Source organism: Erythrolamprus reginae, chromosome Z (genome assembly GCF_031021105.1).
Source record: "Erythrolamprus reginae isolate rEryReg1 chromosome Z, rEryReg1.hap1, whole genome shotgun sequence".
Taxonomy (NCBI): Eukaryota; Metazoa; Chordata; class Lepidosauria; order Squamata; family Dipsadidae; genus Erythrolamprus; species Erythrolamprus reginae.
This window is the reverse complement of record NC_091963.1, coordinates 117,578,276-117,606,222: the sequence shown is the minus strand read 5'-3', so window position 1 is coordinate 117,606,222 and position 27,947 is coordinate 117,578,276. Positions and strand designations below refer to the sequence as shown.

At 39.1% G+C, this 27,947-nt stretch overlaps 1 protein-coding gene across 2 annotated transcripts in view; it reads right to left on the bottom strand.

Moving 5' to 3' along the window:
• The window catches only part of PLXDC1 (plexin domain containing 1), a 122,229-nt gene extending 95,959 nt beyond the window's left edge, over positions 1–26,270 (bottom strand). For both annotated transcript variants that reach the window (XM_070726536.1, XM_070726537.1), the window contains exon 1: positions 25,939–26,270. In XM_070726536.1, the coding sequence (XP_070582637.1) occupies positions 25,939–26,044 (106 nt within the window). In that variant the 5' untranslated portion in view covers positions 26,045–26,270. The remainder of the gene's footprint in view (positions 1–25,938) is intronic.
• Positions 26,271–27,947: the final 1,677 nt, after the last annotated feature.

The window sequence follows — 27,947 nt, the reverse complement described above, 5'->3', positions numbered from 1 at the left end:
GTAAAATAATATTTTCTCACGTTGCTTTTGATCTTTCCCCCAACTAACTTCAGATTGTGTCCCCTTGTTCTTGTGTTCACTTTCCTATTAAAAACACTTCCCTCCTGAACCTTATTTAACCCTTTAACATATTTAAATGTTTCGATCATGTCCCCCCTTTTCCTTCTGTCCTCCAGACTATACAGATTGAGTTCATTAAGTCTTTCCTGATACGTTTTTCTTCTGAAGTTTTTGCTAACACAGAACTGCCAATGCAATACTCAGATTGAGGATTCCTTTTCCCCAAGTGCATTATTGTACATTTGGAAACATTAAACCGCAGTTTCCATTGCTTTGACCATTTATCTAGTACAGTAAAGCTAAATCATTTACCATATTACAGACCCCTCCAGGAATATCAACCCTGTTGCACACTTTAGAGTCATCGGCAAATAGGCAAACCTTCCCTACCAAACATTCCCCTATGTCACTCACAAACATATTAAAAAGAATAGGACCCAGAACAGACCCTTGTGGCACACCACTTGTAACCTGTATCTGCTCAGAATATTCGCCATTAACAATAACTCTCTGATGTCTACGCTTCAGCCAGCTTGAAATCCACTGAACTATCCAGGGATTAAGTTCAATCTTCACTAATTTATCTATCAGCTCTTTATGTGGAACCGTATCAAAGGCTTTGCTGAAGTCCAGATAGGCAATATCCACGGCACCACCTTCATCCAACACCTTTGTGACATAGCCAAAGAAATCAATGAGATTAGTCTGACATTATTTGCCTTCAGTAAAGCTATGCTGATTTGGGTCCAATAAGTTATTGTTTTTAAGGTGCTGATTTATCCTCCTTTGAGTAGAGTCTCCATCATTTTAACTATAACTGATGTCAAGCTAACTGGCCTGTAGTTACCAGCTTCTTCTCTACTGCCCTTCTTGTGGATAGGCACAACACTTGCCATTCTCCAATCCTCAGGAACATCTCCTGTTAACAGGGATTGGTTAAACAAATCAGTCAGGGGGATGACAGATCTGAGTTCTTTAAGAACTCTGGGGTGGATGCCATCTGGACCCATTGCCTTATTTATCTTTAATCGTTCAAGTTCTTCTAAGACATCGGCTTCTAAGATCACTGAAGCTGAATCCGTGCAGCTGGAAGCAATGCTATATCCCTCTATAGTATTATTTTGTAAGGAGTCTTTTGAGAAAACTGAACAGAAGTAGCTTTGAAATGGTCAGCATTCTCCTTATTCCCATCAATGCATGTATTATCCCTGGTACTCTTTTAACAAATCTAAAATATACTTCCTCCTCCATGCATTTATCTGTAAGAAAACTAGATATGCTCAAATTTGATACATTTTCTCAAATTACATTTCCGCTTTGGATTCAAGTTTCATTTATTTCGCTGTTGTCTTGGTTGAGATTCTTCCTCCTTTTTCTCAGTATTTTACAGCTCATTACACTTCCAGTGTGCTCTGATGTGATTCAGTATGTAACAATTTATGTAGAGCTACCAGGTGAGCAAATATAGAAAATATAATGTCTCCGATGGGAGCAGAGAGACATTGCTGCTACCTACTGTAGTGGACATCCAGATTTTTTTTACAGTCCAGATCTGGCAGTTCTAAATGAGGCGTCTTCTAAAAAGGAAAAAAAATATCAAAAAATGTCATCCAGCCACATCATATTATTCTGGGCTTGCTTTCTGGAAAAACATATGCCTGTATCAGTGTACATGTGGCCAGCTTCCTCTACAAAAGCTCTATTTAGCCTTGGCTTGCATGAATGGCCTAAGAAGCCAGATGTTTTGCAAGGATGTTTGGTATAACAAACACTGGGTTAGTGGGGATGATGGAAATCGGCCTTGGGCATATACTTTCCTGTTTGGGGTGGCTTATTTATTTATTTATGTCTTATACAGGGAACACCAAGCATCTTGATGGGAATGAAATCAACATGTGTAACTCAAAAATCTCTAGGGTCACGTCAATTTTGAGTAGCAATGGTTTTAGGAGTAAAAACATGTAATTTTACTAAGCCAAATGACAGATTGGAGAGGCTGACATTTGACTTACATAAAACTGGTGCAGGGATTTCAAAATGACCTAACATGAATATAATTTTCCATGTTGAGCTGAAATCCAGTTTAATGCAGTCTCTACCGGCATTAATCTGAAAGTAAAGTTTTGCTCTTTTAAAAATAACTCTTATTAAAGACAAGAATTAGAGTAATACAAACAAATATAGGGAGAGGGGGGAAGAAACTTCTAGGAGGTGGCTGGGTGTATGCTGGAACTTTCTGTGCCTTGGGAACGGTGTTGGCTAGGCTGGAAGGCATCGATGGCTCAATAGGAGGCTCAGCAGGTAACAAATGACTTTCACTGGTTGGAGACTGGGGAACAGTGGGCTGGTAACTTAGTTTTCTATTTGTATGTGTCAGTGTTATATAGGTTCTATAGTGCAGCGATGGTGAACCTATGGCACAGGTGGCACAGGTGGCAAACAGAGCCATATCTGCGGGTCCATGAATTGCTGCCCTAGCTCAGCTCCAACATGCATGTGTGTGCTGTCCAGCTGATTGTTGGCTCACACAGAGGCTCTGGGGAGGCGTTTTTGGCTTCCAGAGAGCCTCCAGGGGGATAGGAGAGGGTCTTTTTACCCTTCCCCAGCTCCAGGGAAGCCTTTGGAGTCTGGGGAGGGTGAAATGCAAGCCTACCGATTCGGAATTGAAGATAGGCGGTGGTGGAGCCATGGCCGAGTTCATAGCTGCGTTTGCGGGAGTTCGACCTCCTCGTTGCCACTGTTAAATCACGACTCCGGAGGTTGGTTAAACAGTATGCATTTATTGTAGCAACAAGACAGGAAACAATCACCAACAAGCACCTTCCGAATTGAGGGCAACGGCTAGCCCGTTGCCCTATTTATACTCTTAAAAACGGCGGGCTTTTCCCAACGAACAGTCATTCAACTTTCGTGGCTATTTTCCAAATAGCCGCGTCTTAGCCAATCACTGCATTTCTTACAATATTTTTTAAAAGGACACAACAACTGGGCCCACCGGAAGTTGGGAAACAGGCCGTTTCCAGCCTCCAGAGGGCCTCCAGGGGTGGGGAAAGCTGTTTTCATCCTCCTAAGGCACTCAAGGAAAAAAAGGTTCGCCATCACTGGGTTAGCCTCTGGGTAATTCTAATAATTGAACGATTTTAAAGAAATCTTTAATCATTCAACATTTTAAAGCAGGGGTGCCAAACTCAAGACCCAGGAGCTAGATCCGGCCTGCAAGATACTTAGATCTGGCTTCCAGAGCCACCCTGGAAACAGTGAAGGACTGGCCTGCAATACTTCTGCCAGCAAGAAGAGATGAGTTCCATTTTCACCAGCAACAGCCTCCTGCAACCCTCCTGAAAACCTCTGCCAGTTAAAACAGAGCTCAGCATGAAATGCGTCTAAGGTCCACTTTCACTAGCAGAGGGATGCAGGAGGTTGTGGGAGCCAAAGATAGAGCTCGGGAGCCTATTTTCAGGCCACCATAGGCATCCCCCACAGGAGTGACATTGAGCTGGCCACACCCACCTCGGCCCGCTGAGGTCAAACACAACCCTGATACAATCCTCAATTGAGTCTACAGAGAGGGGCGGCATACAAATCTAATAAATAAATAAATGAATGAATGAATGAATGAATGAACGAACGAACGAACGAACGAACGAACGAACAAACAAACAAACAAACAAACAAACAAACAAATAAAAATAAAATCTAGTTTGACACCCCTGTTTTAAAGGGAAAAGGAAAACAGCTTAAATAGGTACAGGCAGGATTTATTTATTTTTTTATTTATATCACATCTTTATTTGTATTACAAATACCTCAAGGCAGCAAATATATCCAACACATTTTCCTCCTCCTATTTTCTCCAAACAACAACCGTGTGAGGGGAGTTGGACTGAAAGTGACTGAACCTTTGCTTATTGCAAATGCCAAAGGTTCTCAATTAGTATAACTTTCATCTAGGATGGAACATCTAATGCAGGGGTGGGCTGTGACTTATCTCGCTGCCAGTTCATATGCATCATGTGGAGGCACCGCAGAGGTGTGGGGCCATGTCCAGCTTTTGCACATGTGTAGAGCATAAAACAAGATGGCGGTGCCTATGGCACCACTGAAAGATACAGTTCGGGAGCATGGATAGCTAGCCATTGCTGCCCACTCAGCAAGTGTGGGGAGATTTCTGCTACCAGTTTGAATTGGTCCGAACCAGCAGGAAACTATTTCTGATCTGATGGTAGATACCAAGTGTCACTGGATATGCAGATGTCAACCTAGTTCTACATATAAATGGGCAGATTTTGTGTTCCTCAATAACATCTCATAAAATAGACCAGTGTAATTTTCGTATTCCCACTCATGAGATATCCTCCAAAATAATAATAATAGTAATAGTAATAGTAATAGTAATAGTAATAGTAATAGTAATAGTAATAGTAATAGTAATAGTAATAGTAATAGTAATAGTAATAGTAATAGTAATAGTAATAGTAATAATATGAATATGAATATGAATATGAATAATATGAAGAATATGAAGAATATGAAGAATATGAAGAATATGAAGAATATGAAGAATAATATGAAGAATAATATGAAGAATAATATGAATAATTTATTAGATTTGTATGCCGCCCCTCTCCGAAGACTCTGGGCGGCTCACAACAATAATAAAAAACAATATAACAGTGAACAAATCTAATATTAAAAGAAAAAGATATAAAACCCCAGCAATTAAAAACATACAGCACATACATACCAAACATAAAATATAAAAGCCTGGGGGAGGTGTCTCAGTTCCCCCATGCCTGGCGATATAGGTGGGTCTTGAGTAATTTGTGAAAGACAAAGAGGATGGGGGCCGTTCTAATCTCCGGGGGGAGTTGATTCCAGAGGGCTGGGGCCACCACAGAGAAGGCTCTTCCCCTGGGGCCTGCCAAACGACATTGTTTGGTCGATGGGACCCGGAGAAGGCCAACTCCGTGGGACCTTATCGGCCACTGGGATTCGTGTAGTAGAAGGCAGTTCCGGGGGTATTCTGGTCCAATGCCATGTAGGGCTTTAAAGGTCAATACCAACACTTTGAATTGTGACCGGAAACTGATCGGAAGCCAGTGCAGGCCATGGAGTGTTGTAGAAACGTGGGCGAATCTGGGAAGCCCCACCATAGCTCTCGCGGCCGCATTCTGCACGATCTGAGTAATGAGTAAACCCAGGATGTGGTGGTCAGTACTCAGTAGTAGTAATGGTGGTGGTAATAGTGATAGTAGTAGAGGTGATGTGTTAGTGGAGAAGGAAGAGGAGGAGGAGGAGAAGGGAAACAGGCAGGTTAGGTTATTTTTCCAAAATGTAGCTGCTGCTGCTACTCAGCAGATAAATGAGAAATCACAATATCTACTGTGTTAAAACATGAGCTTCACACCTTGTAAAATCTATAGAAACAATAAATGAAGTAAAATGTGATAAAAAGATTGTATGCCTCTGGCAGTCAATTGCTCTGCAGATGCAGTTGCTTCTGTGTTTATTAGTCCAAATTTTATTTTAAGAATATACCATGTTTCAAGCCATCATTCCTTTGTCTCTGTATATTGGACTGGTTTTAGAAAATAAACCATTCCCTGTCCATCAGCCCCTTTGGGAACCAGAAATCTGGGCCAGACTCCCTGTAGTAAATTTCATAATCCCTCAGTCAGTTTCATAACCTGATAGAAAATTCAGAAGTTTGATTTTCCCTGTTTATATAACTGATGTGCATCTTGCGTTAGTAAATTCCTATGTGTAAAACTAATACATTTTAACTTTAAGACATATTGGACTCAGCCTCATGCATGCAATTATATCCCCCACCACGAAATGTCCCCAAAGCAGAAAGCATCAGAAACACTAGCTGATCATGTGTCATTTAATCCATAAGTGAAGCAGTTGTCACTGTGAGGAAATAATTTCAGTTCAGGTCCACTGCAAATAACGTATCACACTTTAAAAAACAAAATAGAAGGTACTGTACTGAAAAAATGAATGTCAAAAGCAGCCTCATTTTCACCAGTGTCAGGTTAAAAGTTTCATTGTTCTCTTCATCTCTCTTTCCCTTGTGTATAGACTATCCAAGCAGAAACTATTACTTGGCGCAGTCAGTCTATGGTTTGGCTGCTTTCCCTGCAATTTCCTGGCATGAAAATATTGAGTTGAGACACTTTATGAATCAAGCAAATATTGGAAAGGCTGTAAGAGTCCGTCCTGCCTGCCAAGCATTGCTGATTTTTCCTGTTTACATGGTTTTCTAGCTGAGATTTGGAAAGAGGCCAACAGAAGTTAGGATCAGATTAGGATATTCAAAGTGTTGGTTATGACCTATAAAGCCCTTCATGGCACCGGACCAGAATATCTCCGGGACCGCCTCCTGCCGCACGAATCCCAGCGACCGGTTAGGTCCCACAGAGTTGGCCTTCTCCGGGTCCCGTCGACTAAACAATGTCGTCTGGCGGGACCCAGGGGAAGAGCCTTCTCTGTGGGGGCCCCGACCCTCTGGAACCAGCTCCCCCCTGAGATTAGGATTGCCCCCACCCTCCCTGCCTTTCGTAAACTCCTTAAGACCCACCTTTGCCGTCAGGCATGGGGGAACTAAAACACCTCCCCCTTGCCCATGTTGTTTTGTTGATTGACTGACTGTGTGCCTGTTTTTTATATATACTGCTTTTTATGAGATTATTAATTTCAATTGGAACTGGATGGGTGGGCATTGGATTTGGTATTGTGTACTGTACTGTTTTTTATTATTGTTGTGAGCCGCCCCGAGTTTGCGGAGAGGGGCGGCATATAAATCCAATAAACCTAACCTAACCATATTGCGAAGTGATTTTCGGTGACTTATCTAGGAAATCTTTGTTGTATATTTAAATATGTTCAGGCTTCTTATAACATTAACTGGATATGATCTCGAGACTTCCCTAAATATTAATTTGCCGAGAAAGATGGATCTGGGGGAGGCTGTGACACTCATGCCTTGCTTGTGGGTTTTCCAAAGAATCCAATTGACCGCTGTGGCTAGAGAATGTAGAAGGGAATGAGTGTTTGACCTAAATCAACTGAGTTCCTGTTATACTATGAATCAGGGAAATGGAGACACATAGAAGCAATTATCATAAATCTTATTTGATCTTCAACGCAAGAATACCCAACTTTTTAACAGCTGTCTCATCAAGTCACTATTTTAACTTCCAATAACAGAATAGAACAGAACAGAATAGAACAGAATATTCTTTATTGGTCACACACAAGGAATTTGTCTCCGGTGTATATACAAAGAAAGAGATACAATCACAAGACCAATAGGAAAAGGCAATAGGAAAGATGGGAAGTATAATACAGCCCTATTACATGGCTAAATATAATTAAGCATAAGGCAGTGCCATGTGAATTAGGTGTTTAGCAGAGTGATGGTATGGGTAGAGAAAAAAACTGACTTTGTGTCTAGTTCGTATGGCATGCAATGACCTTTAGCAGCTTCCCAAGAGGAGGAGTTGAAACAGTTTATGTCCAGGATGTGAAGATCTGTAGATAATTAAATGAAATGAAATTAAATAATGGAAAACATTTACATTTGTGAACAACCAAAGGTTGGTAAGTTATTTTCTTTCAGATATGATGCAAAAAGGTGCCATCAATTTCTCTTTGTGTGTGTGTGTGTGTGTGTGTGAAATATTGCTTGAAAACTAACCTGTTACTAACCTGTTACCAAACTGTTTCTCAATTATTTCTTGTTATACCATCTAAGAAGTAAATTCCCCCCTGTCAACTCTCCGATCTGTGCCCCAATGGAATTTCAGTGTTAATATTTATTATTTTACTTATTATTATAAGCTGCAAGGAAACTATTGGCTGGGGAAGGCTGCTCTACCCACTTACCTGGGAGAAAGTCACACTGAATTCAGTGGAGTTTGTTTTCAGTTAGGCAGGCATAGACTACCGTGGTTAGGGCCCTCTTTTGACATGGGGCCAAGGCAGCTTAATCAAGGTCGCTGGCAAATGGTGTGGAAGGAGGCTTTAGGGTGCCGTTCGAAGCTTTTGCCCAGCTGCAGGGGATGTTCCTCCTTGTGCAGCAGCAAGTTCACCATGCCGTCCATGGCTACGGTGGTGCACGCTAAGAACAGCAAGAACCCCTGCATCCACTCTGCCCTGTGTGATATTTTGTGCACTTTGGAGGATTCAGGGAAGCTTCCTGAAGCCCTGGAGTGCAAAAAGCAGCACGTCAGGCAAAACGGCTTTCCCCAAAGGGCCAAAAATCAGCTGGCTAATGTGCACATGTGCTGGAGCTGACAGGGCAATGTCTCGCATGCCCTCTGATATGGTTCTGCAAGCCACTCGTGGTATGTGTGGCATAGGTTCACCATCACGGCCCTACGTTCTTCTGGACAAATGGCTGTCCAATGTCTTCTTTAAAACCTCCAGTGCTGAAAGCTCAATTTCTGGAGGCAAGTCATTCCAAGTGAAGTTCCAAATATGAAGTACATTGTTGGTAATGACCTATAAAGCCTACATGGCATTGGACTAGAATATCTCTGAGACCGCCTGCTGCCGCACGAATCCCAGTGGCCAATTAGGTCCCACAGAGTTGGCCTTCTCCGGTTCCCGTAGATTAAACAATGTCATCTGGCGGGACCTAGGGGAAGAACCTTCTCTTCTCCGTAGCGGCCGTGGTCCTCTGGAATCAATTCCCCCTGGAGATTCAAACTGCCCCTACCCTTCTTGCCTTCCGCAAAATGTTAGACCCATCTCTACCGCCAGGCGTGGAGGGATTAACCTCCCCCCTTTTTCTCTGACCTCTATATTGATTAGCTGGACTGAGTGTGTATGACTGTGTAGTAAATGGATCTTTTTATACATGTATTTTAATTTAGTTTAAATTTTAACATTAAATTGTATTGCATTGTATTATTGTCTTGTTGTGAGACGCCCCGAGTCTTTGGAGAGGGGCGGCATATAAATCTAATAAATTCTGAAAAATTCAAATTCAGTTCATTTTGTTAATATTCAGACTATAATCTATGGTTCAAATGTATTTGAACAGATAAACTAACTATGACAATTCGGGACTTGCTAACTTCTTCTTTAGCTTCCTTTATTGTGCTTCCTCTAAAAGTTGTTTAGAAAACAGTACTAAACATTAAAGCAAGAATACTGACTAAAGCTGGGCAATGCGACTATATGATCCCAGTTTTTAATGATCCACTAGTTGTCAATTGATCTCCAGTCCAAAGTGCTGATTTTAATCTGTAAAGCCCTTCATAACTTGGGATAAATGTATTTGAAGGAATGCCTTTTCTTCATGGTCACGATCCATAACTAATAACATCTACAGAAGGCCCATTTTGGGCATCCCTTGATTCTAAACCCTTGATCCCATATCGCATCTCAGACATTAACACCCTTGAAAATGTCCAAAGATACTTTACCAGAAGAGCCCTTCACTCCTCCACTTGAAATAGAATACCCTACGAGACTAGACTTTCAATCCTGCGCCTAGAAAGTTTAGAAGTAAACAAGATCTAAGTATTGCCCACAAGATCATATGCTGCAACGTCCTGCCTGTCGGCGACTACTTCAGCTTCAACCACAACAACACAAGAGCATACAACAGATTTAAACTTAATATTAACCGTTCCAAACTTGACTGTAAAAAATATGACTTCAGTAACCGAGTTGCTGAGCGTGGAACTTATTACCAGACTCCATTGTGCCATCCCCAAACCCCCAACACTTTACCCTTAGATTATCTACAGTTGACCTATCCAGATTCCTAAGAGGTCAGTAAGGGGCGAGTACAAATGCACTAGAGTGCCTTCCATCCCCTGTCCTATTGCTCTCCTATATCTCCTATACCTCTCTTCTATTCCTATATCTCTTCTTCTATTCTTTCATTGATATGTTCTATTACTATACCTTCTTTTCTATTCTTTCTTAGATATATTTCACGATGAGTATCTCCTCTATAACCTTCATCATGTATTTTACTATGTGTATATAGATATATACCCACTAAAACCCTCATTGTGTATTGGACAAAATGAATAAATAAATAAAATAAATAAATAAAATAAATAAAATAAAATGTGGCCAGTGACTACCGGAAAGTGGGATTTTTTGTGGTGACCCTTAATTTTTGGAATGTCTTGCAAAGTAGGAAGTGCTGGTGCCAAGCAATCTTACTCACTCTGTAGCAGCAGGAAAGTCCATATTCATTTCTCCTCTCCCGTTAATCCTGCTGCGGTTTTAATTTTGTTATGGCTTTTTGTACATTTTTCCATTGTTTCAGTATTTATCTGCTTATTTTCAGTTTGTATGTTTATTTTAAAAAAAAAAACTCAATGTGCAGTTTTATTGTTTATTGTTTTTAAGTATAAATGTAATTGTAAATTGCCTTAAATGGGAAGAAGCGCAGAACGGCTTTAATTAAATAAATAATTGTTAATCTCTTTATCCCCATAGGTCTCTTTCCATGGATTTTGAAAGACAAACTTCTTTCTTGCCTTTTAAACGTAATTTCACAATAGTGATTTATTGTAATAAGAAATTAGAACAATTGCTTCACTTTTTTAAAACTGACATTAGTTTTTAATCACACAAAACACTACTCATAATTCTGGCCTTTTACGCAGTACTTTCGGATATTTAAAGGGCTTTCTATAATTTATTTAACTGTGCTCATATCAAACCTTTACAAAATAGCCTGTATTACTATCTCTTGTCAGAGAGTTGGAGGGATTGAGTTCCACAAGGAGTGACAAAACTACAGAGTTTATGGCAAAGCTGAGATTAAGGTGGCAAAACTTCTACATTTGAAGGCAGTTATTTGAATCCCTTTGAGTCCCTGATTCCACATTCGGTTGTGAGTTTTTGAGAACTCAAATGTCTTATTGGTGAAAATATGCAAGTTATCCCTAAAATCAACATCCATTCCTGAGGACATGCTTATTTTGGCCAATGTTTTAGGTTGTTGTTGTTTTTTAAAGACCTGGTGGGGTAGAAAGGAAAAAAATAATAGACCAGCTTATTATACCACCTCTTCTGGGGAAATTAGTAGAAAGTGTTACTAAAGACAAAACAAAAAAAACAAAAACCACAATCCACAACACATATAGAAAATTGGGCTTCTAGAGCATTCCTATAGCACTTTGAGACTAAAGTGCTTTCCAACCAATTCTTCTGTTTTAAAGTCCCTATAACCACATGAACTCCCTTGGAAGTACTGAATAGGAACTCTAAAAGATGGAACTCATTGTGAGGCTCCCTCTCAAATAGAGAGTTTATTAATTTAGCTCTATTACTGTTACAGGTCATATTGGCCATGGGTTAAAGAGAATAACAGTGTTGGAAGGGACCTTGGGGATCTTTTGGTCCAATCCCCAGCTCAAGTAGGAGATCTTATAACCATTTCAGACAAATAGTTGTCCAATAAAAACTTCCAGGGTTGGAGCACCCACAATCAGTGTTCCCTCTAATTTTTTTGTGGGGGTGGGTGGGCGGAAAAGTATAGTGTCTGAGCGGCAATCCCTTCGGGACTGGGCGGCACAAAAATAATAAATGAATGAATGAATGAATGAATGAATGAACGAACGAACGAACGAACAAACAAACGAACAAACAAATAAAAAAACCACCCTGTTTTGCCTCAAAGAATTTCAAAATAAAATACTGTACTGTGTGTCTATAACAGTGAGCTCATAATAGGGCAACTCTATCAATATCAAAATGCCACTTAAATAGTTGAGCTAGTTTCAAACTAGATTTTGATTTTCTTTCTCTCTTCCTTTTTCTTTCTCTTTTCCTTCCTCTCTTTTTTCTATCTGTTTCTCTCTCTCTTCCTCTCTTCCTCTCTCTCTCCTTCCCTCTCACTCTTTCCCTCTCGGCTTCTGGGCAGGTTTGGAAAACTCTGAGTTGATGATGATTTTTAAGTGAGAGATTGCTCACTGCTCAGTTTAGAGGGAACTATGCCCACAATTTTAGGAGGCAAGTCATTCCATCAATTAATTGTTCTAAAGGTTGGTGAATTTCTCCTCCGTTCTAGGTTAGTCTTAGTTCTCTCCTTGATTAGTTTCCAAACATTGTTTCTTGTCCCGCTTTGGAGAATAGGTTGACCCCCTCTTCTTTGTGGAAATTCCTTAGATATTGAAACAGTGCTATCTTGTCATCCCTAGTCCTTCTTTTCATTAAACTATTAAAAAGATGAAGGCTGTGTCATGGACAGGAAAAGGAAATTGTTAGGGCAAACTTGTAGCACAACTAGGTAGAGAGAGAAAATTGTCTAGGTTCATCCCAACACACATCCCCAGTGCAGTATAAATATCCTCTGTAACCCCTCCTTTTTTTCATCATCATTTTTTTTCCTCCAACACAAAGTTAAAAACAGTACGTAACCCCTTTTGATGCCATATTCTCGTGCTGTAGCCTTCATCTCCTTCTCAGCCCATGGATGAGTTATATTAGAGTTGACTCCCTGTTTTGATTTCAAAATAGTGCTTTCTTCCTCTCTTCTCCCAACATAGCTGTTGCTGTGGCCTTGTTCTAATATTGATGAGGTAGTTGAAAACAAGTTTATAAGTCAGGAAAAATGCTGATCTTGTACAAAAGGAAAATAAATCAAATGCCAACTAGAAAAAAAAGAGTTCTAAAACCTACCAATTCAGGGGAATAGAATATGCTAATATAGGGCAGTCTTTGGAAGCTTTTCAGCTTAAAAGGAGTAAGAATTCTTATATTACAGGTGCATGCCATAGAAAACATGGATAGAAATTTTCAATTGTTGTTGGTGGGTGAGGAGAGAGAGGGAGTGGGTGAAATTAAGCATAGGGAGATTTGGGGTCATCAAAGAGAAGTGCTTTTTTAGTAAATTTATTGTAATGGGATTTGATGAGGGTCTTAGGGAATTTACATATATCCTATTTCTATATTAATCATTTCCAACATTCTCATGATTGCACAAATGTCTCTTTTCTCCACCATACAATGAAATTTGATGCTACTAATATAGAAAAGCAATACTAGGATACAATCATCAAAATGACAGAATGATCTCAGTTCGAATTTAAGGAAAACCATTCAACATCACAGTAGTCCAAGTCTATGGTCCAACCATTGGTGCCGAAGAGAATGAAATTGACCAGCTCTATGAAGCCCTACAACACCTCCTAGAATTGAGAGGCTGAGCGCCCTCAGTGCAGGGCCGACAATTGCATCAGTGCTGGATCAACACAGCACTGACCCCCTGGGAGGTCTTGCGCAGCAGCACAAGACCACCAAGAATGCTCAGCATGGCTCACATGGCTGGAAGTGACTGGGTTTAGTGAGCGGCCTTTTTAAAAGGCCTGCAAACTGCACAGCTCTTCCCCTGTTCGGCCTGGCTGCTAGCAAGTGCAGACACCCACCCACCCTCTGCTCAATCTAGGGTGCCTAAAGGGTCGCCTAACTGGGGTCTGAGTAGGAATTTTTTGCAATCGCAGCACATTTGAGTCTAGATTGTTTTTTCGCCTACTTCACCCTGGAATATGGAGAACTGTATTTTGGTTACGTGGCATGTCTGGGGTTAATTAGGTTGGCATGGAGCAATTGACTAATTTTTTCTTGGTCACTGTTTGGCAGTAATGGGGCAGAAAAGGGTATCAGTAGTAACTGTGTGTTCTCCATTGGGCATCTTTTGGAAGATGATCGGCTGCCCCTTTCCACAACTCTGATGAAGTGGACAAAGCTATTGGAGCTTGGTCAAGGATAATATGGATGTCTTTGGATTTATTATCTAATATATAACACATAGATATTGAAACTTGCACTTGGACTGATCATAATCTGATAACAATTATCAGGAAAGGAAAAAGGAAAAGAACTAGATGGATTTTTGAATCAAGAAATATTGAATGAAAAAGAATTTCAATATAGAAAAAGAAATGATATTTTTCTTTAAAGAAAATAGAAAGGAAGATACTTCTTTACAAATTGTATGGGACACAGCCAAAGCATATTTTAGAGGACTAGTTATGACTTATATGACTAAAAAAAATAAACAAAGAAGAGACGTTCAGAAAAAATAGAAGAGGAATGTAAGGAATTAGAGAAGAAGCTCCAAAAAATACGCAAAATAAAAAGATTAAAACAATGATGGATTTGAAGAAACATAAATTTTAAATGATGGAAAATAAAGACATGGCAAGAAAATTAAAAATGTCCGAACAAATCTAATAAATTACAAAACCTTTTTGAACATCAGGTAAGCTTAGCTTATAAGATGAAGAAGGAAAAGGAAAAGAAATGGATTAAGCAACTGGAAGATAATGATGGAGATATACAATATTGAGATGAAGAAAAAAAGATGATTGCATGTTCTTGATCTATATAAGCAGGAAAAAACTGAGAATAAAAACATAGATCAATACTTGGAAGGAATGGATCTCCCCCAAATACCAGAAAAATATAAGAATTTACTAGAAGAAAAAGTAGCAATGATGGAATTAACTGTGGCAATTAAAAGACAGGCAAAGGTAAAGCATTTGGACCAGATGGACAGAAGTCCTTTGAAGAAACATTAGGAATTATAATGTTGGAACTTTATATTGAGTTAGTGTTGGAAGCTAAGATACCAGATTTCTGGAGAGAAGCATTTGTAACTTTGATACTGAAAAAAAAGATTGACTTACAAAAATTAAAAACTATAGACTGATTTCGTTATTTAATGCAAACTATAAAATATTTGCCTCCATAATAGCGAATAGACTTTGTCAACAATAAACTCAAGGACTCTAGACCTATCCCACCTCTCAAAGGACCCAACAACAAAGAATACCAAAGCTAACCTTCTCAATTCATTCTCTGGCTCTGTCTTTGTCAACAACAACAGCTCATCCCCCAAATTCTTCACTCGCACCTCAAACTCTCTCAATGACCTAATCCTAATAGACTTCACTGAAGACCTAGTTGAAAAAGCATTATGGGACCTTAAACCTTCCCTATCAGTCGGACCACATGGTCTATATGCATACTTCCTAAAAAAAGCTCTCTTCTGCTATAGCTGGACCACTAAGCATAATTTTCAAAAAATCCTTCAGTACCAGCACACTTCCTAAGCTATGGTCGAAAGCAATGGTCATCCCCATCATCAAAAAAGGAGACCCCTCTCTTGTCAATAACTACAGACCAATATCACTATGCTGAGTCCCATGTAAAGTTATAGAATCAATTATAAACCAATCAATTACTCTCCACCTAGAAACTAATAATCTGCTCTCTAACAAAAAATTTGGATTCAGAAAAAAACTATCCTGCAATCTACAACTCCACTGCAAAAATATATGAATAACTCATCTTGATCAAGGAAAATCTATAGATGCAATTTATATTGACTTCTCCAAACCCTTTGATTCAGTAGTCCACGACAAACTACTTCAAAAACTCAAATCCTATGGCATCTCAGGATCCCTCCAATGCTGGATTACTGCATTCCTGTCTAACAGGCAACAAGTGGTCAAAATAGGAAGCTCCATGTCCACACCCCTCCCTGTTAAAAGTGGTGTCCCCCAAGGTAGCATACTGGGACCTACATTCTTCATTCTGTACATCAACGACTTTTGCGATCTCATCACAAGCAACTGTGTTCTTTTTGCAGATGATGTAAAACTCTTCAACACCACTGATAACACAACTACTCTACAAAAAGACCTAGACTCGGTTTCTGACTGGTCCAACACATGGCAACTCCAAATCTCAAACAGCAAATGCTCTGTCCTACACATCGGCAAAAAAAATCAAAACCTCAAATACAAACTTAATAAACAAATTATCACAGATAATCCCCACTCGGTCAAGGACCTTGGAATACTAATAACAAAAGATCTAAGTGTCAAAGCCCACTACAACAACATCACTAAGAAGGCCTCAAAAGTTGTTAATCTAATCATATGTAGCTTCTGCTCTGGAAATCTCACACTACTTAACAGAGTTTACAAAACTTTCGCCAGACCCATCATAGAATACAGCTCATCTGTTTGGAACCCATACCTCATTTCTGACATTAACACCCTTGAAAATGTCCAAAGATACTTCACCAGAAGAGCCCTTCACTCCTCTACCCGTAACAGAATACCCTACGAAACTAGACTTACAATCCTGGGTCTTGAAAGCTTAGAACTACGATGCCTTAAACATATCTAAGTATTGCCCACAAGGTCATATGCTGCAATGTCCTGCCTGTCAAAGACTACTTCAGCTTCAACCACAACAACACAAGAGCACACAACAGATTTAAACTTAATATTAACCGCTCCAAACTTGACTGTAAAAAATATGACTTCTGTAACCGAGTTGTCGAAGCGTGGAACTCATTACCAGACTCCATAGTGTCATCCCCAAACCCCCAACACTTTACCCTTAGATTATCCACAGTTGACCTCTCCAGATTCCTAACAGGTCAGTAAGGGGCGTATATAAGCGCACTAGAGTGCCTTCCGTCCCCTGTCCTATAGTCTCTCCTATATCTCATATTTATTCTCTACTATATCCTCTATAACCTTCATTGTGTATTATTGTGTATTGCACAAAATAAAAAAATAAAATAAAAAAATAAAATTCGGCAATTCGATTCTTACCAGCTCAATGTTAACTCATTCTTCCATCCTTCTGAGGTCGGTAAAACTATGACCCAGATTGTTAGAGACAATATGCTAACTCTATAAACCATTTAGAGAGGGCTGTAAAGCACTTTGAAACAGTGTGTAAGTCTAAGTGCTATGCTCAGACAATGATCGTATTTGAAAGGACATTAGTTTGCATATTTCTTTTTTTAAAAATCACTTCTGGAAATTGCCTGTTAGCTGTTTTTTCCATTATTAGGAACCTTTGAATCCACACATTGCATAGCACTGGTATTTTCTTTCAAACTTCACTAAAAGAAGCTTTAAGAACTTATTATTTTAATAAAAATAAATGGTGATTAAAACTTTGATTTTAGAAAATTACAAATGGACTAAAAATGCAGATGAATTTGACATAACATTTTAGAATTAATTATAAAGAGTTCTTTCCATGGAAAAATGTTACTGTTGTAATTTTTAAAATAACAATGATAACATTCTAAAAAAAATTGGAGCCTAGAGGGAGTTAGAAGTAACTAAAGATTACCAGGAGAACATTGAATGAAGCACAGTGTTTAACATTGGACACATTGAAGGATATTTTTGAACAATGAACCCAGAAGTTAATTTCAAAAAAGTCTGCCTTTTATAAATAGACTGTGTTATAAAATATAATGGATGAGCAGAAAATTCTACCTCAAAACATCAAGAATGAGTTAAAATTGAATTTCTACAAGAATGACATAGAAAAACATATTACATTGGGACATCAAAAAAAGAAACTGGCTGATTTCTTAACAATTAAAAAGAATTACATAACAAACCAAAAGAATGGCCTGGATAAGTTTCCTATACTGTACTGGTTTTACAAAATGGGCATGCTAAAGTTTTGAAGAATTTTGTGAAAAGAAACAAGGACAAAATAAAAACAAACCAAATTTCATAGCATTGCAGTACAGTGTTCCCTCGATTTTCGCGGGTTCAAAGTTCGCGGAACGTCTGTACCACGGTTTTTCAAAAATATTAATTAAAAAATACTTTAGGTTTTTTTCCCCCTATACCACAGTTTTTCCCACCCGATGATGTCATATGTCATTGCCAAACTTTCATCTGCCTTTAAAAACATTTTTTTTAATAAACTTTAATAAATATACATGGTGAGTAATAATCTAAATGGTTGCTAAGGGAATGGGAAATTGTAAATTTAGGAGTTTAAAGTGTTAAGGGAAGGCTTGGGATACTGTTCATAGCCAAAAATAGGTTATTTACTTCCGCATCTCTACTTCGCGGAAATTCAACTTTCGCGGGCAGTCTCGGAACGCATCTCCCGCGAAAATCGAGGGAACACTGTACAGTATTTGAAGGAAGTAAAGATTGGTATTGTTAGAAGTAAAGGGAAACAATACAAAGTTGCTTTATTTAACCAAACTTAAAATTGATCTTATGTCTTATAGCCCATCATTGACTTTCTTGGACATTAGAATTAAGATGACAATACTTATTGGTTGTCTATAGATAAAACATTGGATATAGGAAAAAGAAATCATTTTGTTGTATTTTTTTAAAAAGGTAATAGGTTTCTAATTTATTTATATGTTGTGATGAAGGTGGGAAATTGCTTCTCTATACTGTATATCTTTTTTCCTTTTTGTTTATTATATATTATTTTTTGTTGCTTTTCCATTTCTATTTTCCCCATTTTTTCATTATTTTCTGCATCGACACTTTATTTTTTGTATTAGTTTTTATTGTTGCATTTATAATATTTAATACATTTACTGTAACAATTACATTAGAGAAATTCATGGAGGACTTGCTTAGAAATAGCTACTAGTTATGATGGATCTCTCTTGGAGCAAGAATCTAAGACACCATTCTCTAAATCTCTGTTGCTTGATGGGCAATAGTCAAATGAACTATCTTCTTATGTGTTATATCATAGCCATATTTTTAAATCTACAAATGATTTTTGGGTAATGCATGATTGGCTCCCTTAGGCAAGAATTGAGCCTTGTCGTATCATATCAATTATGCCATTCTGGTAACAATATTCTGCATATATCCGATTTGGGTTTTGCGATTTTATGATTATCTACCACTGGTAACATCCCAAGTAAGAGAAACTGAACTGAAGGACTCTTGCAAATAGAATATATTCTTGCAAGAATATACCACCCGATTAATTCTTCAGCCAAATATTAAATGCCAGTCTTATTTGTTCCAATTCCTTCAAGGGAGATTCACACCCCGATGATTTACATAAAATATTCTAAAATCTTTACAGTTCGCATTTAATGAAGTGAAGAAACAGATGGACAAAATGAGGCCAGAACTTCAACTGGACAGGCCGAGAAGAGAAAGTGAGAAGATATTTGTCAGCTGTCACCTAGAGCTCTAAATGAAAAGTTTCCCAATACATCATCAATCACCCATTCCCATTCAAGACAATTAAGAGAGGAAAATACAAAGAGAGCAAATTTAGCAACACATAGACAGACTACCTCCTAATAATAAAAGCTGTTTGATCATGGGATAAAGACTTGCTCTGAAAGTAGCAGGCTGTTATTTTTTGGAAACACCTGAAGAGAACAGGCTCCATCTGTCAGGTAAACTATATAATTTAGGAATGGCCCAGATCTGTCCAAGTGTTCATTTTGGTAATCTCATCCCAATCCCACCCTAGGGCCAGGGGTGGGCTACTGCCCGGACGGGGGGAACGCAGTGGGGTAGTGAAAATAGAGCTCCACCCCAGAGCACCCAATTTGCACAGAAAGATGTTGAAATAAAATGCAGGGCGTCCTGCATAAGTCACGCCTTGTAGTTTAGCAAAAGTTTGGAAGCCCTTCACTGTGTAAGACCCATATAAGTTCCTTTCCCAGACAGCTTCTGAAATAACTCTCGAAAAGTGGATGCCGTTAAACAATTTATTTCTGACAGGAACTCTATAGCTGAACGGATACTGTTAACAATTCTAAGCGAGAGAGAGCGCGTATACCGCGTCTCTATGTATTTATACTAACCCACCCCAACAACAGGCAACTTTGACAGGGATACAATTAAAGCGCCAAAACAAGTATCCAATCAGAACACAACATGCAAATCTTAAACTTTTGTAATCTCCCCAGTAACTCTGCTCATACTTAACACCTTCCCCCAAAGGATTCCATCTACTGACAGGTAGCTGTTTCCCCCAAGCAATTCCTACCCATATCATCCCTTTGATGAAGGAACAGAATGGGCCGTGTTAATTCCAAAGAGAAGCTCAGGATAGGCACTGTTCCCAAGGATGTTCAGGAACCAAATTTTATTTATTTTTATTTATTTATTCAATTTTTATGCCGCCCTTCTCCTTAGACTCAGGGCGGCTTACAAGATGTTAGCAATAGCACTTTTCAACAGAGCCAGCATATTGCCCCCACAATCCGTGTCCTCATTTTACCCACCTAGGAAGGATGGAAGGCTGAGTCAACCTTGAGCCGGTGATGAGATTTGAACCGCTGACCTACAGATCTACAGTCAGCTTCAGTGGCGTGCAGTACTGCACTCTACCTGCTGCGCTACCCCGGCTCTATACTCAGTCCTTCAGGAAAGGAAAGGATAGGGTAGGTCAGGGGTAGGCAAAGTTGGCTCTTCTATGACTTGTGCACTTCAACTCCCAGAATTCCTGAATCAATCATGGTAGCTCAGGAATTCTGGGAGTTGAAGTCCACATGTCATAGAAGAGCCAACTTTGCCTACCCTTGGGCTAGGTCTATTTGAATGAGTAGCATCTCAATGAAGGACAAAGGGTGGGGTTTGGTCCTGATGCAATAAAATCCTCTAGCTTGCAGAAGGAAGCCTGGAGAGCATTCGATCTTTGGGCAGTATCCGGTTTCCCACCTCTGCTGGAATTTTGTCTTGTCTTTGAAAGTCTCTGTTAAGCAAGAAGGGAAATTGGATAATCTCCAAAGTTATTCAAATTCTAAAATTTCAGGATTCTCAAGATAGCTATTTAACCATCTTGTCCTAATACATTAAAAATAAAGCTCATTATTCATGATGGGTGTTCTTTTATATTCTTATATCATATACAGTACATCAGTTTGATTCTCATCCATATAGTACAAAATATTTCAGAGCCTTTTAGTCTCATTGCTTACACACAATGAAGGTAAGATTTCCCTGCCTGATGAAATGTGGACAGCGAAATCCCATTCTTAAAGTCTGAACCAGTGCCAAGCAATTTGTGGTACTTCAGGGGCTACTGGATTCCCAATATTTCCTCAAAGCATGGCCAACCAGGAGGGATTCTTTGAATAGTACGAGTCGCCCAGAAGCTAATGCACCGGGGGGGGGGGGAATTCTCAGCCTACAATAATGGTATGAATGTGAAACTTTAGATATATATTATTTGAATTGTCAGGAGTGCGTGTGTAAATTTTGTGAATTTTTAGACAAATAGCGTAGCTGCAGCAGTGTTTCAAAATGGCGTCTGTAAGTGATGTACTTTGCAAGCAGCATTTTGTCATTGAATTTCTCACTGTGAAGAAAGAAACTGTTGGGAACATTCACAAATGTTTCTCTACAGTTTATGGAGAATCTGCAGTCAACAGAAGTACGGTTAGTCGCTGGGCACAAAGGGTGAGGCCATTAGAACAAGGAGTGGTACCGACAGGGCATACACGCCCTTGTGTCTCGCTGGAGGAAAGCCATAGAACAGGATGGAGATTATGTGGAAAAATAGGGAGTGTAGAAGAAACATCATTCTTTGTTGTGTGTAAGTTTCATTGTGTTTTCCTATACTGGTTTTACAAAATGGGCATGCTAAAGTTTTGAAGAATTTTGTGAAAAGAAACAAGGACAAAATAAAAACAAACCAAATTTCATAGCATTGCAGTATTTGAAGGAAGTAAAGATTGGTATTGTTAGAAGTAAAGGGAAACAATACAAAGTTGCTTGATTTAACCAAACTTAAAATTGATCTTATTTCTCATAGCCCATAATTGGCTTTCTTGGACATTAGAATTAAGATGACAATACTTATTGGTTGTTTATAGATAAAACATTGGATATAGGAAAAATAAATCATTTTGTAGTATTTTTTTAAAAAGGTAATAGGTTCCTAATTTATTTATATTTTGTGATGAAGGTGGGAAATTGCTTCTCTATATATGTTTTTTCCTTTTTGTTTATTATATATTAATTTTTGTTGCTTTTCCATTTCTATTTTCCCCCATTTTTTCATTCTTTTCTGCATCGACACTTTATTTTTTGTATTAGTTTTTATTGTTGCATTTATAATCTTTAATACATTTACTATAACAATTACATTAGAGAAATTCATGGAGGGACTCGCTTAGAAATAGCTACTAGTTATGATGGATCTCTCTTGGAGCAAGAATCTAAGACACCATTCTCTAAATCTCTGTTGTGTGTAAGTTTCCTGTGTGTAAGTTTCATTGTGTTCGATAAATAATTGTTGAAGGAAAAATGTGGTGCATTACTTTCTGGGCGACCCTTGTAGTTTAGCAATGTTGAGATGGCTGTGGATTGCTTGGCCCTTTTCTAAAATAATTATCTCCCTGTCTTCTGCAACTGATATTTTTATCAGCTGCTTCCACATGTGTTGCATTCCCAGAATTCCTAGCCAACACATCTGGAGTACACCAAGCTAATAAAAGACTAATTCAGAGGAGCTCTGTAGCTGACCTAACAATTTTACTTTGCCAAAACAGCCATTCCTTTTCCAGAGGCATCATATCCTGTACCTTTAGCATTCTTGCACTCTTGAGTGGGGAAAAGATGATCTTGGATTAGAAAAACTAAAAGAAGCTCAGTTCAGCCAAGTACCTAATGAGACTTCTGAACAACAGATAGGAACAAGAGGCAGGATGAATTCCCAAGGCTTAACTAGAAGGATAAACTTGTACTTTGTACAAAACTTTATGACAGTAAGGGAAATTCATGAAGGGATGCAGTGACCTAAAAGGAAGAAGTAATTGGTTCTCCCTTGTTAGAGGTTTACAGGCATAGGCTGGATAGCCATCTGTTATGAATATTCTACCAATTAATTTCCTTCATTCTTCAAGATTGCATCCAATAGAATAGAATAGAATAGAATAGAATAATAGGATTGGAAGGGACCTTGGAGATCTTCTACTCCAATTCCTTGCTTAGGCAGGAAACCCTACACTGCTTCAGACAAATGGTTATCCAACATCTTTTAAAAACTTCAATTGTTGGAGCATTCACAATGGCTGGAGGCAAGCTGTTCTACTGATCAATTGTTCTAACTCTCAATAAATTTCTCCTTAGTTCTAAGCTGCTTCTCTACTTGTTTAGTTCCCACCCATTGTCCTACCCTCAGGTGCTTTAGAGCAGTGTTTCCCAACCTTGGCAACTTGATGATATTTGGACTTCAACTCCCAGAATTCCCCAGCCAGCATTTGGTGGCTGGGGAATTCTTGGAGTTGAAGTCCAAATATCTTCAAATTGCCAAGGTTGGAAAACACTGCTTTAGAGAATAGCTTGACTTCCTCTTCTTTATTTTTATTTATTTTTTATTTATTCATTTGTCCAATATACAAATACATAGGAAGAAAATAGGCATGTAGTAATATATATAAGGGTAAAGTGAACTTAGAGGAGAGGATAAAAGAAAATATATATGATAAGTGAGAGAAAGGAAAGACAATTGGACAGGGGACGAAAGGCACACCAGTGCACTTATGTACGCCCCCTTATGGCAACCTGTGAGATATCAGAACACTGTTGGTGTCATCCCTAGTCCTCTCTTTTCATTAAACTAAACATCAATTCCAGCGACTATTCTTTATATGTTCTGGCCTTCAGTCCTGTTACGTTATGACAGTTTGTACATGGTCCATCATTGAGCGGGATAATGCTCCAGTACTATTGGTTGTTGTATCTGACCCCCACCTATAAAAGGGCTAGCTGCCCAACTGCAAGTTGCTGCTCATCTTGAGCAGTTGCTGAGTAAAGAGCTATTCTGAAGTCTGTCTCCTGCCATTTTTCCAACAACTTAACAAGTCCCCTAATCTTCTTTATTGTTCTTCTCTTCATTCTTTCTCCAGCAGAGTGATAAAATTTGCAGCCCGTGAGCTGGATGTGTCAGGTACCAGCCACGCCCGGTTTAACGAAGGGGTGGAAAGTCCTGATACGTCACGTGATGCTGCCATGACGACATAAGTTTGACACCCCTGTTCTAGAGTCTCAACATATTTTTTACATCATGGCTACCAAAACTGGATGCAATTTTCCAAGTGTGGCCTTACCAAGGCATTACAAATTATAGATCTTGAGTCTATCTCTCTGCTAATGCAGCCTAGAACTCTATTGGGGTTTTTGGCAACTGCAGCTCACTGCTGGCTCATATTTAAATGGTTGTCCACTAGGACGCTAAGATCCCTCTCACAGTTATCATCCACAGGTCAGTTTTAAAGCCACTGAAATTCATTATCTTCCTAATTGCTTTTTTTAAAGTTTTCTTTATTAAGTTTTACAAAATATAAATAAAAGAAGGTGTATACATCACAATATCTTTTTTTTTTTTACAGATCTTACCCATTTCATCATTTCCTTATGTTTCCATTTTTCCATTTTATATATTTACATTTCTATATCAGTTTGTATTTACTTTTGCAAATTGTTCGTTACATTGTATATATTTATCTGTTTTGTATTATCTTCCTAATTGTCAACATGTGCATTAACCCATTGTTTGCTCAAGGCAAATAAAAACTGAATATACAGCCACTTAATGTCACCTTGCACTGTGAGATAATTGGCACGTAAAATTGATATAAACAAACAAATATACAGAAATAATCAGCCAAAGTGCTACATATGGCTTATTCCCTGAAAAAAATAACCTTTTCAAACAGAATGGATTCCATAATTTGTAAGCAATATAAGAAAAGGTCATCAGACCCAATTCATTTCTGCTTAGACACATTGGATTTCATGTTGGAGCCTTGTTTAAAAATGAGACACAACACAACAGCTAGGAAAGTAGATCAGTGATTTTGCGAGCCAATTAGCATAATACAAAATCAGCAACTTTCTTAAATATATGGAAACAGTTTCTTACAAACGTGATCTATTCTAAAGAGATTACAGTGTTCCCTCGATTTTCGCGGGTTCGAACTTCGCGAAAAGTCTATACCACGGTTTTTCAAAAATATTAATTAAAAAATACTTTGCGGGTTTTTCCCCCTATAACAAGGTTTTTTCCACCTGATGATGTCATATGTCACCACCAAACTTTCATCCGCCTTTAATAAATATTTTTTAAATAAACTTTAATAAATAAACATGGTGAGTAATAATCTAAATGGTTGCTAAGGGAATTGGAAATTGCAATTTAGGGGTTTAAAGTGTTAAGGGAAGGCTTGTGATACTGTTCATAGCCAAAAATAGTGTATTTACTTCCGCATCTCTACTTCGCGGAAATTCGACTTTCGCGGGCGGTCTTGGAACGCATCCCCAGCGAAAACTGAGGGAACACTGTATATGATGTGTGGGTGAACTAAGTTCACAAGGAGCATGTGTTCGGATGTACTCTCAGTGGATGTGTTTGGTTGTGTAATACGATATATATTTTCATATATACACAAACATAAACCATAAGCAGAATAACTACATTTACCCAAGATTATGTTCAAAATTCACTGGATGGATTGTGGACATGGTCAAAATGTTACTTCTGGTCCATGTGAACCCAGAAAGTTGGGTTAGTTCCATACTAACAAATATAAACAGTAACTGGAAGCACCATATGAATTGTAACCCACAACTCTTCACATCTGCCAGACCTTTGTGCATTTACACTGCCACAATGAATCTCTCCCCCCCCCCAATATTCTACCAATTCCATGCATTTTTAGAGGGTTTTATGGACCAATACTTCGATGCACACAGAAATCAGTATATAATGTTGCCGTTTGATAGGTATATCTTTGTGGTTTTCTGTGAAAAAGCAATTTAATTTTTGTCCCCTTGGTGCCCAGCCTAGCAGACTTACACATATATTTTACACACCATTCTGCACATAATGTAGCTTATTCCCATTGTCGTTTGTGCTGGCTGACCCTTGATCCCTGCATGCACACCTGTCTTCACTTTCCCTCCTTGCCCCTTCATCTCACACCCCAATTTTGGAGAGTGGCTACTTTTCGGAGCTGCCTTTACTCAGGTTCGCTGGACAACAGGCAGCTCCAACCCGCCGCCCGTCCCTCGTCCATTCTTTGCTCACTCGCCCCGTGCAAGGTGCGGACGGTACCTGCTCCTTTTCTTCCCGGGAAGGAAGACCCCATTGCCTCCTCCTGCAGAAGCCAGAGCAGCACCAGTGCTCCCCAGGAAAGCTTCCGCGACTCGGGGTTCCCCATCACTCCACTGCACCACTTTTCCTTGGCACGAACTTTCTGGTGCGCCTGGCGAGCACTTTCCAGCCGGGCCCTTCCTCTCTCTCCTTTGCAGCCGCCACCTCCGTTCGGCTGCCGATGGCGTGGGATGAGTGGCTCCTGGAAGATTCCTGGTCGGTGGCGGAAACTTGTCTGCTTCAAAACCCAGCATTTGGAGATTGCTGGTGCAGCACGGAACTGTCAAAGCTCAGCTGAGCGGAGGGCGGGGGTGGGGGTGGGTGGGGGTGAGGGTGGGCGAGAGAGGCAGGAGTAGGGGGGCTGGGAAGGATGGAGAGGAATCGGGGAGCCGGCCTGCCCTCTAGTGGCCATTGGTAGGATTTGGTGCGATAGAATAAAATATAATTTTTACTAAACAAATGTGATTAGATACACAAGGAATTTGTCTTGGTGCATGTAGAATAGAATAGAATTATTTATTGGCCAAGTGTGATTGGACACACAAGGAATTTGTCTTTGGTGCATATGCTCTCAGTGTACATAAAACAAAAGATAAGTTCATCAAGAATCATAAGGTACAACACTTAATGATAGAATAGAGTAGAGTAGAGTAGAGTAGAGTAGAGTAGAGTAGAGTAGAATAGAATAGAATAGAATTATTTATTGGCCAAATATGTTTGGACACACAAGGAATTTGTCTTTGGCGCATATGCTTTCAGTGTACATAAAAGAAAATATAGATTTGTCATAGATAAATTTAGATTTATAGTCTGGCTACAAATAAGCAATCAATTTCTATTAGGAACCATATAATACAATGTAATACAATATAAATTGTAAGGATACAAGCCTACCTACCCAGGCTTCATGCTCTTGGGAATCCAGAGCATGATACCGTGGTCTTTTGAGACTGAAGTATGCCAATGCATGCACATGCCACAAAGTAAAAGTCATACAGTCATTAGTCAGATGAGTGATGAGAAAATTAATAGCAGTGCAGACTTAGTAAATAGTTTGATAGTGTTGAGGGAATTATTTATTTAGCAGAGTAATAGTGTTCGGGGTAAAACTCTTCTTGAGCCTAGTTGCCCTGGTGTGCAGTGCTCTATAGCATCGTTTTGAGGGTGGGAGTTGAAACATTTCTATCCAGTATGCAAGGGGTCTGTAAATATTTACACAGCCCTCTTTTTGACTCGTGCAGTATACAGGTCTTCAATGGAAGGCAGGTTGGAAGCAATTGTTTTTTCTGCAGTTCTGATTATCCGCTGAAGTCTGTGTCAGTCTTGTTGGGTTGAAGAACCAAACCAGACAGTTATAGAGGTGTTGATGACAGACTCAATAATTCCTCTATAGAACTGTATCAGCAGCTCCTTAGCCAGTTTGAGCTTCCTGAGTTGGCACAGAAAGAACATTCTTTGTTGTGGTTTTTTAATCAATTTTTGATGTTAGGTGTCCATTTTAGATGTTGTGATATGGTCTCTACTGTTGATATTGTGTTGTCTAGTATTGTAAGAGGTGGAAGTATGGGCACGTTTCTCCTAAAGTCTACCACCATTTCTATGGTTTGGAGTGTACTCACTTCCAGATTGTTCCAGTTGGGCCACAAGGTGTTCAACCTCCTATCTGTATGTGGATTCGTCATTGTCTTGAATGAAGCCATTCTATGTTGCATTATTTGCAAAAGTCAGTAGTTTAACAAATAGATTATTAGAGATGCAGACATTTGTATGGAGAGAGAAGAAAAGTGAAGAGAGCACATAGCTTTGGGGGGGGCTGTGCTAATTGTATAGGTATCTGATGTGATACTGCTTAGATGCACCTGCTGCTTCCTGTTTATTAGGAAGCTTATAATCCACTTGCAATGTGTTCATGTACCACTAGTTGATTCATCTTAGTTAGAAGAGTGTCTGGAATGATGGTATTGAATGCT